The sequence below is a fragment of the Balaenoptera musculus genome, chromosome 1 (genome assembly GCF_009873245.2).
Source record: "Balaenoptera musculus isolate JJ_BM4_2016_0621 chromosome 1, mBalMus1.pri.v3, whole genome shotgun sequence".
NCBI lineage: Eukaryota > Metazoa > Chordata > Mammalia > Artiodactyla > Balaenopteridae > Balaenoptera > Balaenoptera musculus.
The window spans coordinates 17445949-17461025 of record NC_045785.1 but is presented as its reverse complement, the minus strand read 5'-3'; the positions used below and the strand labels follow the sequence as shown (position 1 = coordinate 17461025).

General features: G+C 55.9%; 1 protein-coding gene across 1 annotated transcript in view; it reads right to left on the bottom strand.

The window, feature by feature from the left end:
- EPHA8 (EPH receptor A8) overlaps positions 1 to 14721 on the bottom strand; it is a 35008-nt gene extending 20287 nt beyond the window's left edge. Inside the window, exons 1-3 of the mRNA XM_036846380.1 lie at positions 14628 to 14721; positions 9218 to 9282; positions 2689 to 3352 (exon numbers count right to left, since the gene is read on the bottom strand). Of these exons, the coding sequence (XP_036702275.1) occupies positions 2689 to 3352; positions 9218 to 9282; positions 14628 to 14721 (823 nt within the window). The remainder of the gene's footprint in view (positions 1 to 2688; positions 3353 to 9217; positions 9283 to 14627) is intronic.
- Positions 14722 to 15077: the final 356 nt, after the last annotated feature.

Below are 15077 nucleotides of genomic sequence, written 5' to 3'. Positions count from 1 at the left end.
CTGCTTTGGCATTTCTTCATTATTTTTTATTAACATACCAGCAGCGTCAGGAAATGGGAGTGGCCTTGGCTTCTCCCAGCTCTGAGGAGGTCTCCCTGCTCAGGCCGTGGGGTTTCCACCAAGAGTCCTGCCCTTGACATGCTGTGGATCCTTGGGCAAGATGCATTCCCTCTCTGGGCTCCACTTCCCATCTCTATCAAAAAAGGAGGCTGGAGCAGTACCTCTGAGTGAGGCCCCAACCCCGAAGTCAGGAGGACCAGTCTCCCTCCTCAGGGCAAGGATTCACGCTGTACAAACAAGTGGCCTGCTGTGCTCACTGGCTCAATCCAGGGTTGGGGGCAGCTGACCTTGAGCAGGTATCTACTGGCTAGCCCGCCCGACTGTTACAGCTTATACTGTCCTGGTTATTAACCTTTTTAATGTTACCCCAGGGGGCTTCGCAGAGAGCTTTGTGGGCAGAGGAAGCAGTTCAGGGCTCTGGAGTGAGACAACATGGGATCAGATCCCTACTCTGCCACTTAAGTTGAGGGGACTCAGTTTTTCATGTCTGTAAGATGGGGATGTAACACCTAGCTTAGAGGACTATTGTAAGGATGAGAAACCGTGAACTCCCCGAAGGCAGGGATGCCCTGTGTCTCTATCCCTGATGCCTGGGACACAGTAGATGCTGAACAGAATGCGTAACTGATATAATGTGTACTAAGTGCTCATTAGAGTGCCTGGCACATGGCAAACACTCAAAAAATTGTCACGAAGGGACTTTATATCCCCATCTGAATAAGGGGATGTTGGGAGCTGGCTCTAGCAGGGAGTGCAGTCAGGATGGGCCAGGGATAGGTGAAAAGCCTACACACATGGCTCAGAGTAAGACAGACCTGACTCAGAGCCCAGTTCCACCTCTCACCAGCTCTGAACCTAAGCAGGACACTACCTCTTGAGCCTCAGTTTCCCCATCTGTAAAATGGAATTGTAATACCTGCCTTGTTACAACGAGCCAATGAATGGATGTGCTAGGAATCCCCTTGCAAGCTGTATAGGCAACAGGGATGTTTGTTGTTACTGTTACTACCCAGAGGGAAGTTGAGAAGTACAGGGATGTCTGTGAAGGAACCAGGAGAGGCTGGAGGCCTGGAGAGCCTGGAAAACTAGGCCACAGAGGGTAGAACAAATCCAGAAACAGGCAAATGTCACAGAAGGTGCTTTGGGGTTTAGGGTCCAGGAGAGTGAAGACTCGTGGCAGTTGGCAGTATGAAAAAAGATTTCTTAAGGAAATCAGAGAGCCCCAGAGAGGGGCCAGAAAGGGCCTGGTAGCTGGACAGAAGCATCTAGTCCTGGAGATCTCGGGGCAAGATAACTCCCAAGCTGGACCAGGCTGGACTCTGAAGCTACTTTGCACATCACCTGAAACTGTCAGCCTGTGTCCTGCTCAGTCCTGCGAGCACAAAGGCGCCTTCCTGCCACCTAGGGCAGAGGGATGGTGCTGAGAGGCCTGAAGGTCCCTCTAACTGTGGTCTCAGGGCCTGTGTCGTACCAGCAAAGGGCTCAGAGGATATTTCTAGTGTCTTTCAGGGCCCCGTCCCAGTTTTCACCGAGGCTGTCTGGGGACAGACCCTAGTCTCTCTGATCCTGCCCAGGAATATCTCCTCCCTCAGGAGAACCAATGGTCCCAGAAGCAGGCTTCACTGAGCTCTGAGTGGCTGAGCTGCCATGCGTCTAGTCCCTGGGGAGATCAAGGAAGGGCAACCAGGTGGAGACCACTAATTGCTGGGGCACCAGCTGTCTGCACACACCAGCCCTCCCAGTGTTCCTGGGCTGTCAGGATGCCTGGCTGCACTGCCCCCACATAGGGCTCTGCTGACCACACACACAGGCACACAGCCTGGGCTCCGGATCCGGCTCCTGGTCTGTGACATGGGAACCCCAGCAGTACACCGTGGGAACAGGTGCTATTTCATGACCCAAGTGCTCCTGGCCGTCCCTTCCCCTACATCCCTGAACACAGGCAGGCTGTGACATACCCACCCCAGACAGTCCTCCCGGGGTGCCCCTGCCTGCATAACCTCACAATGGCCCTGTATGCCACACATTCACCCTGAGCCCTGATTCCAATCCACGCCTCCTCCTGCCCAACAGGTTAGAAGTTTAGTGGTTCTGAGCCCAGACTCTGGAGCCAGACTTCTGCGTTCAAATCATAGCTCTACCACTTCCTAGCTGTGTCACCTTGGGCAAGTTGCTTTGCCTCTCTGTGCTTTAGTGCCCTCATGTTTAAAGCCAGGATAATAGTAGTTCCTGTTTCGCTGGATGGTTGTGGGGATTAAATAAGTTAATATGTGAAAAGTGCTTAGAATAATGCTGGACATGTTAGGTCACATCACTGTTCCCTAGCACAGGTATGTACCCAGTAGTATTCCCAATCACACTGGTGCCCAGAGATGTACCTCTCTGGGTACATCACGATGCCCACGGAGGGTCCACCTGGTTGTGGTGTGTCTCCCTCCCCACAACACACACACAACACACACGTGGGTGGCCTGGTGACACAGGAACACTGGAGGTTCACGCATCTTCCCAGGTGCTGTGTGTACCACCCAGGAGCTTGCTGACTGTGCCAGCCCTGCTCCCCGGCCCCCAGCATCCCTGCCCAGACTGAGCCCAGCTGCCGGCCCACCCGCACAGAGGCGCGCTCACCCACACAGGCATCCCGCCGCTCCTCGTAGCCCGCGCTGCACACGCACTTGCCAATGGGCACCAGCCACTCGCCCTCGGCGCTGCAGTACATTTTGGGCGTGTCCCGCTCCTCGGAGTGACGCACGCACTGGCCCCGCACCTCCACCAGCGAGGATGAGTCGGCCCCCGTCACCGCCTCCGAGAAGGCGGCCAGGTTGCGCACCATGGTGGGGCACTTCTTGTAGTAGATGCGGAGAGACAGGATGGCAAGGCAGGCACCGATGTCCTGGAAGGCCAGGTAGAAGCCACGCTTGCTGAGGGGGCCCACACCTCGCACCTCCGTGTTGAGCTTGAGGCGCCGCACACCCAGGTCGGCCCCGGTGAAGCTCTCGTCGGCTGCGATGGTATCGATTTTGAGGAACTGGCTCTCCTGTGTGCTGGCGCCCAGGTCACGGTCCGACTCCAGGTAGTAAAGGTTGAAGGTCTCCTTGCAGGTGCCCAGCACGCCAGGCATGCTGTTGCAGTCCCGCAGGGTGAACTTGATCTCGGCGTAGACGCGCCGGGCGCCGTCGCGGGGCACCCAGCTGGTGCGCAGCCAGTTGTTCTGGTTGGGGCTCATGACGTTGCACACCTGGTATGTGTGGATGGGCCGGAAGGACTCGTCCACCTCGTTGATGGAGTCCCACTGCGGGCAGAGAGAGCACAGCCAGCTGAAATGAGAGGCAGCACCTGGCCCTCTCTCACCACGAGCCACATGCACTTGTGCTGGTGGCTTCCTGGGGAAGAAGACGGAATGTTCTGCAGCCTCGAGGAGCTGACCTTCCAGTGGACGGTCAACCAGATGCCATGCACCCTACAGAAGTGATCTCATAGAGTGTCACATTCTTCTGGGGAAGTGTTATTTGCTGCCTTTTCACAGATGAGGAACAGAGGGGCTCAGACATAGAGCCACGCGTCTGGGGTCACATAGCTAGTGAGTGATGGAGCTGGGACTGGAACTGATGCCAAAGCTACAAAGCTCTGACCTCATTTCTACACGGCTACTCCGTCACTCCCAGAGTGGGGTGACTTGCTTGGGGAAATCAGTGAGCCCACTGGTCCAGTTTCCATATCAGCTGCCAGAAGGACCTTTCTAATGCATGAACCTGACTATGTTGCACCCCCCGCCTCAAATCCTTCAGCAGCAACCCCTGCATTGGTGCTTGTTGAGTGACTGTCTGATGCATGGACTCCCTCTGCTTTGCTGTGTGTGATGTTCCCCCTGCCCCCAACCTAAGGCTGGGGGCTCACGGGCTGGCCTGGATCCCACACAAGGGGGGTACCAGGATGTGGGAAAGTTGAGTATGATTGCTCCTGTGCCAGGTGCTGGCTGGGAATCACTGATTCAGAAATAAACCAGTGACCATCACTGACACTATCAACAGAGTGAAAAAGCAACCCACAGGATGGAAGAAAATATCTGCAAATCACATATCTTATATGGGATTAATATCCAGAATATGTAAGGAACTCCTACAACTGAACAACAAAGAACCAAACAGATCTGTTAAAAAATGGGCAAAGGACTTGAATAGACATTTATCTAAAGAAGATACACAGATGGCTAAATAGCACATGGAAAGATGCTCGACATCACTAAGCGTTAGGGAAATTCAAATCAAAACCACGATGAGATACCACTTCACACCCATTAGCTATTATCAAAACAACAGAAAATAACAAGTGTTGGTGAGGAATGCTGTGCATTGCTGGTGGGAATGTAAACTGGTGCAGTCACTGTGGAAAACACTATGGCAGTTCCTCAAAAAATTAAACATAGAATTACCATAAATTCGTCTTCTGGGTGTACACCCAAAAGAAACAAAAGCAGGGGGGACTTCCTTGGTGGTCCAGTGGTAAAAGAATCCACCTTCCAATGCAGTGGATGTGGGTTCAATCCCTGGTCAGGGAACTAAGATCTCACATGCCGCGGGGCAACTAAGCCCGTGCGCCACAACTACTGAGCTCGCGTGCCTCAACGAGAGCCTGCACACAGCAACTACAGAGCCCACGTGCTCTGGAACCCATGTGCCACAACTAGAGAGAGAAAACCTGCATGCCACAACTAGAGAGAAGCCTGCGCGCTGCAACGAAGAGCCCTCGTGCCGCAACTAAGACCCAAAAAATACATAAATAAAAATAAAAATAAATAAATAAATATTTATTTATTTATAGGGACACAGAGATTTGCACACCCACGTTCATAGCAGCCCAAAGGTGGAAACACGAATGTCCATCAGTGGATGAACTGATAAACAAAATGTGTATATCTATACAATGGGATATGACTCAGTCTTAAAAATGAATGAAATTCTGACACTTGCAACAACGTGGAGGAACGCTGAGGACGTTATGCAAAGTGAAATAAACCAGACACAAAAGGACAAATCCTGTATGCTTTCACTTATTTGAGGTACTTAAGTCAGATTCCTAGAGACAGAAAGTAGAGTGGTACTTGCCAGGGGCCAGGGGAAGGGAGGCATGGGAGTTACGGTTTAATGGATACAGAGTTTCAGTCTGGGAAGATGAAAGAGTTCTAGAGATGGATGGTGGTGATGGTCATATAACAACGTGAATGTACTTAATGCCACTGAACTGTAGGCTTAAAAATGGTTAAGATGGTAAATTTTATGTTAAGCGTATTTTATCACAATTTTTTTTTAAAAAAAAAAGAAAGAAATACACCAGAAATACTCCCTGCCCCCAAGCACCTCACATCCTCACAGACAAGGTGTGGAGGGTGACACACCAAAGGGAGTGGGCATGTAGGGTATGGCGAAACTTCCTGTAGGCTGAAGCAGGACCCTCTTTCAGGGACGGGAGGGACGAGCCCCAGCAGAAGCTGGGAAGTGTAAGCAATGTTCAGCAAGCCCAGTTTGGACACAGAAGAGTCATACTGAAGACACAGTGTTGTGAAATGATCCGAAAGTCGAGAGGCCTGGGTTCTGGGCCTGGGTCAGTCTCTAAATGTCTGTGTGACCTTGGGCAAATTGCTGCTCCTCTCTGGGCCCCAGCTTCCTCAGCTGCAGAATGCTGATCAGCCAGGAGCAGTCACTGTTGGGCTGAGTTCAGTGGACTCTGGAGGGTTCTGAGGAGGGGCTGGTGGCCAAGGGCAGAGGGGGGGGACAGGCTCTGGGTCCCTGTCCTGGCTCCACCAGAGATGTAGTGCCTTGATCTTCTCTCTTGGGCCTCTATGTGTATTGTCCTTGAACTAGAGATGCTACTGCTTAAGCAGGGGGTGGGGGAGGGGAGGAAGGAGGTAAAGACCATGCCTCACGCGGCTCTGAGAAACTGTGGGGTGCTGAGCTGTCCCACAAGCGCAAGAGTGGGGACTGTGGGCATCTCAAGTCTTTCCTGCCTGACGAAAGCCCCTCGGTCTGACTTCGTCTTGGCCAGTCATATGTGCCAGTCCTCAGTGCCCTTATCTGTAAGAGGGGCTCAGAAAGGCCCCACTTCAGTGAGGCTTGAGAGGATGAAAGGAGATGCCTACAAAGTGCTTAGCTTGGGCCTGGCACAGAAGGCACCCGAGGAACAGGACTGTTATGATGCAGAACTGGCAGCCTCTTCCCAGCCCACCCGTGCCTGCCTCTAGGGACCCCTGGGGAAGCAGTCCAGGGCGTGCCAGCCTCACCTGAAAGCCTGCGTGCCTCCTGCACCCCCCCACCCCAAGAAGGACCCCCACGCTGCACCCCACTCTGCAGCCGGGGCTCTGGGCAGCACTGAGTCACATCTGGGGTTAAAGTCATTGTCACAATTAATGGAGCACCCAAGAGCCAGCCAGCTGCTCGCTGTCTGTTTCCTGCCAGGGACCCGGATAAATTAATCAGCTCAATCTGAGTCTGCTCCAGCCGCTCTACCAGTGCCAACGGCCTGGCTTAGCCCAGGGGCTGCTGCAGACACCCAGAGGGGCATAAGTTCCTGGAGGGTGGGAAAGGGCGGAATCAGCCCTGTTCTCCACCTGGGGCCCTCCCACCCCAGCCACCTCTCTACCCCCTGGCACACTCCTCCCCCAACCCCCACCACCGCTCTGGAACTCTGTCCCCTTCCCGGAACAGAATGCAGCAAATCAGCTGTGCATCCCTGGGTATATCACATTCCCTCTCTGAGCTTTGGGCTTCTCATAGGTCAAAGGGGGTAGCTAATGCCTGCCCCTTTCATCTACTTCATCAAGCGAGACAATAAAGAGGAAAGTTCACAAATGGCTGTTAATTCACCAGGTAAGGTGGAGCAGTACCGAGTATGTGGAAGGAGGGGTCAAAAGAGAGGGGCGCAGCCTGGTAAAAAGCATGAGTTCTGGGGCCAGACTCCCCTGACCTTAGCAGAGATGCTTAAGCTCTCGGAGCGTCTGGTTTCTCGCCAGTACGATTGTCCTTTTCCTGCATCATCTCACGGATGAAAACTGCTTGGAGCAGATTCTGTGATCATCCCTGTGTTATAAACGAGGAGGTGGAGGCGAGGTAAAGTGACTGGCCTGAGTCACACTGATTAGAGGTGGCAGAGCACCAGCTCGTTCAGACCCAGCACCGCTGGCTTTAGGCCTTGTGGCATGCCGGACAATCTGATAACTTTGTGATGCTGGAGACAGCCCTGGATGACCCTGGTACCCAGGGTGCTTAACAGACTCCAGAATCAGAAGGGTGGATGGAACCTCAAGGACCATCTCTCTCCACCCAGCTGACACTTATTAAACAAAGGATTCCCAGGCCCCTCCCCAGACCCACTGGATGTGGGCATCTGTGTGTTTCACCCGCCAGCCTGGCACAGGTTCAAGATCTAGAGTTTGGAAACCTTCTTTCCTCTCTGGGCAAGCCCAATCTCCAGGACCCATAATGATGGGAGGTGGTCCCTGGCTCAGTAGATAATGCAGCATTGGTTCCCACCCCTTCACAAGGTGGCACAAGGGACTCAACATGGGCTCCAGGCCCAGAGAGATCTGCGTTTGCATCCATCGCTTGGAACCTGTCTGACGGTGGCAAGTTTTTTCTCATTGCTCTGAGCCTCAGCTTCCTCATCCGTGAAATGGGGTGGCTGCACCCACTTGCAGGATTGGTAGTGGGGATGAAATGAGATAATGTCCATGAACTGTGAAGAGCTATGTGAAGATAAGTTATTTGTTCTAACTCCTAAACGAAATGAGGTAACTCTGAGCCACTCTTTTTTTTTTTTTGGCTGTGCCACACAGCTTGCGGGCTCTTAGTTCCCCGACCAGGTATTGAACCTGTGCCCTCAGCAGTGAAAGTGCGGAGTCCTAACCACTGGACCGCCAGGGAATTCCCTGAGCCACTCTTTACAGCACCCAGCAAACAAAAGAACCTTAGATCACCAATGTGATCGACCAAAACCCAAGTCTGGCCATATTCCTCACCCCCCGCTTAAAACCCTTCCAATTTCTTGTTACCCTAAAAAACAAGTCCTAAGCTCTGAGTGGGACAGAGGGACAGAGACACCCAGAGCCAACCCGGGGAGCCAGGCCCATTCCTTCCTAGCTGCTGGGTCTCAGGGGAGATGCTGACCCAGCCCACCTGCTCACAGGTCAGCCCCTGCCACTGGCAGAGCCAGTTCACCGTGCCAAAGCCCTTTCACACCCACGCTCATCCCGGGAGACAGCCACGTGGGACACACAAAAGAGTGCTTCACAGGGAGAGACTGAGGCCCTGGGGGGTAAAGGGACATCCCAGGACCCAGCCTTTGTCCTCAGGCAGGGCTGACCTTCTCAGGCAGAGAAGGGGGTCCTCCGGGCTCTCGGGGCCCCTGGCCTGCCCCTCCAGCTCCCTGAAGCCTGGTGCACTGGGGCTGATGACAGCAGACTCAGCTTACTGATACCTGGGGACGAGACCCCCAGAGAGAGAGGGGTTGGGCTCGTCCTGACCCCAGTCACAGGCCACAGAGAGCCCAGAGGACAATCTTACCCCAAAGTAAAGAAATATTCAAATACCAGCTCAGTATCATCATCATCATCATCATCATCATCATCATCATCATCAATATATTATTATCCCTCTGTCTCCAGAGGCATGGGGGCTGCCAAAGTGTTCATGAAAGAAGTCTTGGGTGTATGATGCGTTTGTGTCTATGGTGGGGATGCGTGTGCTTGTGTGTGTGCGTTTCTGAGCACGTTTGCAGGAGGAAATTTATTGAGATGTAACCATACTACACACTAATAACAATGATAATGATAATACGTTTAATGAGGGCGCACCGTGTGCCAGGCACAGTGCCAAGACCATGGAGGCCAGATGGGCCTGGGACACTGACATAAGCATCCACATCCAAGTCTCAGACTTGGAGAATCGGGAGGCGGCACTAGGGTTGGTTCTGGAATCCCAAAGGTCTGCATGCACTAAATTTAAGAAATTAGCAGCTCTGTCTCTGACTGCTGTGTGTCCTTGGGTAAGTCCCTTCACCTCTCTGGGCCTCTGCTTCCTTTTGATCTGTCTGATGATAAGACCGTGAGTCACAGCCTCTCCCTGCTCACAGAGGGACAACACTGGCCCCACTGCCCATCACTTACCCCGTGAGCGGGATACGTGAGCCAGCCCCAGTCCCCATGGATGGTCGACGTGTCCAGCAAATTCACTGCAGAACAGGAAACAAGAGCACATCAGACCCCTGGGCCCCCCTTCCCCAGTCCCATAGGACCAGCCCAGCCTGGCCACACTGGTCTGCTCTCAGCCCAAACACGCCAGCTCCAGTCTCTGGGTCCTTTCTCACTTCCCCATCCTTCAAGGCTCAGTTCAAGTTCTTTCTCTTCCTTGAAGCCTTCTTCCACCAACACAGCCAAAACATAACCTTCTCACCTCCCAGAATACAAGCTGCCCCGAGTGCCAGGCTACCCTGGTTGGTGGTGCAGTGGGGCGGCTGAGAGCTGGGCCCAGCAGTCCGGGAGTCCTGGGTCAGAATCCCAGCTCTGTCAGTCAGAAGCTGTGTGTCCCTGAGCAAGTTTCCTCCCTTCCCCGAGCCCCCGTTTCCTCCCCTAAAATGGGGTGACAGTGATGCCTGCCTTACAGGGGCTTGTGAAGATGACCTGGGCCACTCATGGGACATGATGGCATTCAAAAGCACCCACCGACGTTCGTGCTGTGAGGTCAAACCTCCCCGCAGAGGACTGGCCCCAGCTTTCCCATCACCAGTGTCTCCCAGTGGGTGCCTCGCACCAACAGGTCCTCTGTGCACATGGGACGTGGAGGGTTTTGGAGGAGGAAGAGCTGCCTCGTAGGGAGCACCTGCTATGTGCTGGGCTCTGCTAGGGGAGCTTGAGATGCCTCATCTGTGGCCCGCACAACAAGGCTGAAAGGTGTTCATTCTTATCTCCATTTTCCAGATGAAAACACTGAGCCTCAGTGAAGATCAGGAACGTGCCTGGAGCCCCACAGGTGTAGCTGACGGGCTGGCATCCAGAGCACGACAGACAAGGCCACCAGCCCTGGTAGCTTGAGCCCAAGGAGCAGAACCTCTGGGCTGTCACTGTGGTGGGAAGGAGCGCTGGCCTGAAAGCCAAGTTTACTCTAAGCCAGATCCTCAAAGGGGACCCTGCAAAGTACCAACAACAGAGGAGAAAAGAGCCTGCCTTCGGAATCAGACATCACTGGGCTCATATCTCAATACAGCTACTTGGTAGCAGGTGACCTGCACTTAACCGAACCTCAATTTCCTCATCTGTAAAATGGGGATAATAATATGTAAGGGTGGGCGAGGGTAAACTGTAAAGTCTGGAGTCAATGCCTTACTAAAGCTGGTTCCTGTTCCCTAAGTCCTGGCCCTCCTGCCTCTCTCTTGGGACCTAGGAGCCACCCACTCACTTTAAGGTGATAAAGATGCACTAAACTGTGAAGAGCAGGGCTTGAATCTCAGCACTGTCTCTAACTGCTGTGTGTCCTTGGGTAAGCCCCTTCACCTCTCTGGGCCCCTGCTTCCTTTGATCTAGCCGATGAAAGGGCTTTGGGCTCCAAGGCCCACAGCTTTCATTTCACTTTCTCTTCTATGTACCCCCTCTCCCAGCCAGCAACCAGGGGCTTCCAAACAACCCAATCTGCGGACTCCGGCAGGTCACAGAGGGTTCAAATGGGGCCCTCCTGGAACTTTCCCGAAGAGAAGCTGGGTGTCCTTCTACCTGAGATTTGCATAGCTCTGCGCCCGCCCCTCAAAGATGGAGACAAGTGTCCTCAGGAAATGTTGGAGTGAAGATGCTCTTATTTGCTGATTTTCTTCCTCTTCCTCCTCTCACCCTCCCCACCCATTGTCAGGGGCCCCAGAGGCTGGCTGGAGAGAGGACTTGCCGAACCAGGAAGGGGCCTCTGAGGTCCTCCCCGGGGTCCCCAGGGGCCAGGTGGGATCAGGGGATGGAGCGAATGTCCGCAGAGGGATCTCCCTTCCCCGAGCCCAGCCGGCCCCATGCCAGGGGCACAGGCAGAGAAGCCTTCCCGCCTCCCTCCCTCCCTCTCTCCCTCCCTCCCTCCCTCCCTCCCTCTCAGGCAATGGAGAGAAAACTGGGTCAGGCGAGCTCTCTCCTCCTGCTGGCTGGGGGGAGGGGGAGGGGGCCGCACTGCAGTTTCCCCCAGACCAGCAGGGCCCAGTTTGGGGAGAGGGTGGGGAAAGGGGACGTGTGGGTTCCCCCGCCCCAACCCACATCCCAGATGGGGTCTCAGCCCTTCGCCAGCATCACCCGGATACAGCTCAGACCTGCCCCTACCGAGGGGCAATGAATGTCCCTCGCTGGGACTTCTCCCCCTTAACACCCTGACTCTAGAGGCAACTGCCTGCAGACCCCACTTTCTAGACCCTTCCCTCCCCTCTGGAAATCCCCAACCACACCTGCAGCTACTTCTTGATCAGTCAGCCAGGGGGCTCAGATAATCCAAAAATAAGTCAAAAGTCGATTCTATTGGATTCAGGAAGAGTTATAGGATTCCAGGGCAGCTTGCTCCAATTCCCTCCAGACCCTTCTCCGTCTATCCCCTCCCCTCCTCCCCCTCTGTCCCCTTCTTCCCTACCTCATGTCCCCTTCTGTGGGGGGAACACAGAGTGTCTCTCATGGGAAGCTCCAGGCCCACAGGAGGGCTCAGCAGGGCTGGATAGAATCCCAGCGTTAAGCCCATCCAGCTTGGGCCTGAATCCCCTTGGAGATGCCAACCCTCTGCTCACCTGGGCTGGGCTCTCTCCTGCCTCTTGCACGGCTGGACTGCAGGTCTGTGTGACATCTGTGAGGTCAATGACCCTCTCTGGGCCTGTCTCCCCACTTGTAAGTGGGAGGATTGGACCCATGGTCTCTTAGGGCCTTCAGCGAAGCAACCACTTAACCCCGCTGTGCCTCGGTTTCCTCATCAGCAAGATGTCTGTAGGCATCCTTCCTGGGCCTACTTGCCAGGCTGTTCTGGGGGATCAAACGGGTCCCTCTCCTGCTCTGAGAAGCACAGATAATTCCTAAGCCTCTCCTGTTCGACTGTGGAAGGCATTATGCGATTTCTTTTTTTCCTCCAGCACTGTCACCTTCCCCCATTCCATTTCGCTGAGACTAATACCTAAATTGATTTACATTCCCTGAGGACGCAGCGCATGATGGTGAGGCTGGAGAGTTCGGGGTGGCCAGGGAATGTCAGCCAAGATGTGAATGCCTCGGAGATCACCCCCTAAGTGGTGGATAATCCACACCACAGAGTGATAAGGCTTCGAGCCTGGTGGGGCCCAGGGGCATCTCTGCAGGTGTAGGACCGTCCCCAGCACTGTGAGGAACCTGGCATATGGGCACTTGGGCAGCCTGGGGCACTGTCACCTTTGCAGGACCCCAGCTGGGAAAAGAGCCCCCTCCCTGAGTTCCAACAGTCTCCCTGGCCGATCCTGGCTCTGCACCAGCCCAGCGACTCCTGGCTGTTCTACGTGGAACCCATGCCCCAGGTCTCCACCCAGGACTGTCAGACCTGCGTGGGAAACCCATGTCCAGCCATGGGTACCCTGCTGTGTTGATCAGATAGGTATGGGCTGGCCCTTGGACAACGTCTCCCTCCTTCTCACCCTTGACAGATATCCCCCCTTCCTCTCTTTGAGACCTTGCCTCTTCCCCAACTGTCGCCCCTCCCTGGACACATCCTCTCTCCCAGGCTAATGGTCTGTCCTCTGCTCGGGAGCCTGGTCAAAGTCCCCTCCCCAGGGGCTCTGGGGTTTGCCAGCCTGGGATTCTGGAGGGTGCTGGCTCCTCGCCGGAGAAGAGAGTTGAAGCAAGGAGCTGGGGATGCACCACCCAATGCCCAGAGCCTTGATGTGGGCCCTTCAGAATCCTGCTGGGTGAAGAAACTGTCCCCTTCTCCCCACCCAGCCCTGGGAAAACTGTGTCCTCAGGCCACAGCTCCAAGAGCTCCCAGGCCCCTTGTGCACTCTTCCCCTCAGCTCCCTTGCTAGGGTCCCTGCTCCCTATGTGGCCCCCGTTTCATTGGAGATTATGAGTTTATCTATGTCTGTGTGCGTTTATTCTGTGCACATGCATTTCTGTGGACATGAATGCAAGTTTGAGGGTCTTTTTATATGTGTGGTGTCTGCCCACGGATGTGCATATTTTCATGTGCATGAATCTTTACATGTATATGTGTGCACACGTGTACTGGCCGCATTTCCGTGCATCTGACTATGGCGTGGGGAGGGGGCTGTCCATGCACATGAGTCTCTACAGGCCTGGGTCTATGTGTGTGAATCCTAACATGTGTTTGTTTGTGCATGTTTGGTTGTGGGTACGACTGCATCTCTGTGAGCCGTTCGTGTGTGAGGGGTGGATCTGTGGTATATCTGAGCGTGGATGAGGAACACTGGCTCTGGAGCTTCCTGGAACCTGGAAGTTCATCCTGCCAGGGTGAGAACGCAGCTCTGGACCCAGGATGTCAGTCCCAGGATCCTGCACAGAGCACCAGGTCTAGCCTCCTCCTGGCAGAGCTGCAAAAGCAGAGGAGGTCCAGGGCAGGGGCTGGGGTGAGGAGCAGAACCCAGGGTGGCATCCTGAGCTGGACCTGGAGGGTCCAGTGGGGCTAAGATGTATGTGTGTGTGTGCACACGCGTGCACGCTCGCACGTAGGTGTGTGGACACCCAGACCCTTTTGGTTCCGACTGCTCAGCCCTCACCCCCACCCTGTGTCCCCTGAGTGACCGGACTGCCCCAGCTTTGACTCCGGACAAGACGCAGCTCTCCAGGGCCTTTCCTGCCTCAGTCCGTCTGCAGCCCCCTCAGCCCCCTCCTCACTGGCTCCTTCTCCCCTGTGCCCACCAAAGCTGCCTCCCCTCCGGCTGTCACTCCCTGGTTGCTGTCCCTCCTTCTCCCCCAGTCCTCAACCCTCCAGCCCGGCCCACTCCCAAGACCCTCATTCGCTGCCCCTCATTCCCATCTTCCCCCAAACCCAGTCCTGTTCTCTGGTCCTCATTTCCCAGTTCCTGGTCCCCATCTCTCCATGCCGTCCGCAGCCCCTTTTCCTTCAGCTCTCTGAACCTCACCCTGCATCCTTGTGTCCCTCTGTCACTCTGCTCTCTGTCCTCTGTCCCCACCCCTGTCCTCTGCCCTGTCTCCTCTCTGCCCTGTACCTCTTCTCCTGTCTTCTGTCCCCCCGCCCTGTCTCCTCATCCCCAGTGTCCGAGCCTCAGTTCCCTGTCCCCGGCTCCGAATCCCTCAGTCCTGTCCTCCTGTCCCTGACCCTGTGTCTCTGTCCCTCATCCTCAAGCCCTCCGGTCCCTCTCCCTCCGTCCTGTCCCCATCGCCATCGCTCTATCCCCTGACCCCAGGTCTCTCCCGCGGTGCCACGCCTGCCCCCCCAGACCCGGGGATCCCAGCTCCTTTGGCATTCGGGGTCGAGGGAAAGGAAGTTGAGCCTCGCTCTGGCTGCGCGCGCCGCGCCCCCAGGCCCCTCGCCCCCGCCCCGCCCCGCCCCGCCCCCGCCGCGGCTGCTCACCTTCGCCGCGCGCCGCGGACACGCAGGTGGCTGCCGCCGCCGCGGCCGTGACGACCCAGAGCGCCGGGGGCAGGCGGCCCCGAGCGGGGGCCATGGCCGGGCCGGGCTGGCGGGGACGCCGCGCACCCTGGGCTCGGCCGCGGCGGCCCGCGCGTCGGCGCGCTCCCTGCTCACCCGCACACCCGGCTGCCGGGCGCACACACCGGCGCACACACCGGCGCACAAGCCGACTCGCAGCGCACACGCGGGCACCCGCGCCCGCCGCCGCCGCCGCCCCGGGCGGGGGCCGGCCCGTCACGGCGCCGAGCCAATCAGCACCGAGGCGGGTTGGGGGGGGGGGGACACGGAGCCCGCACCGCGGACACCAACCCGCGGACACCGACCCGCGGACACCGCCGCCCGCCGCCCGTGCGCACGCTCGCCCTCGCCCGCCCCACGTCTGCACGTGGA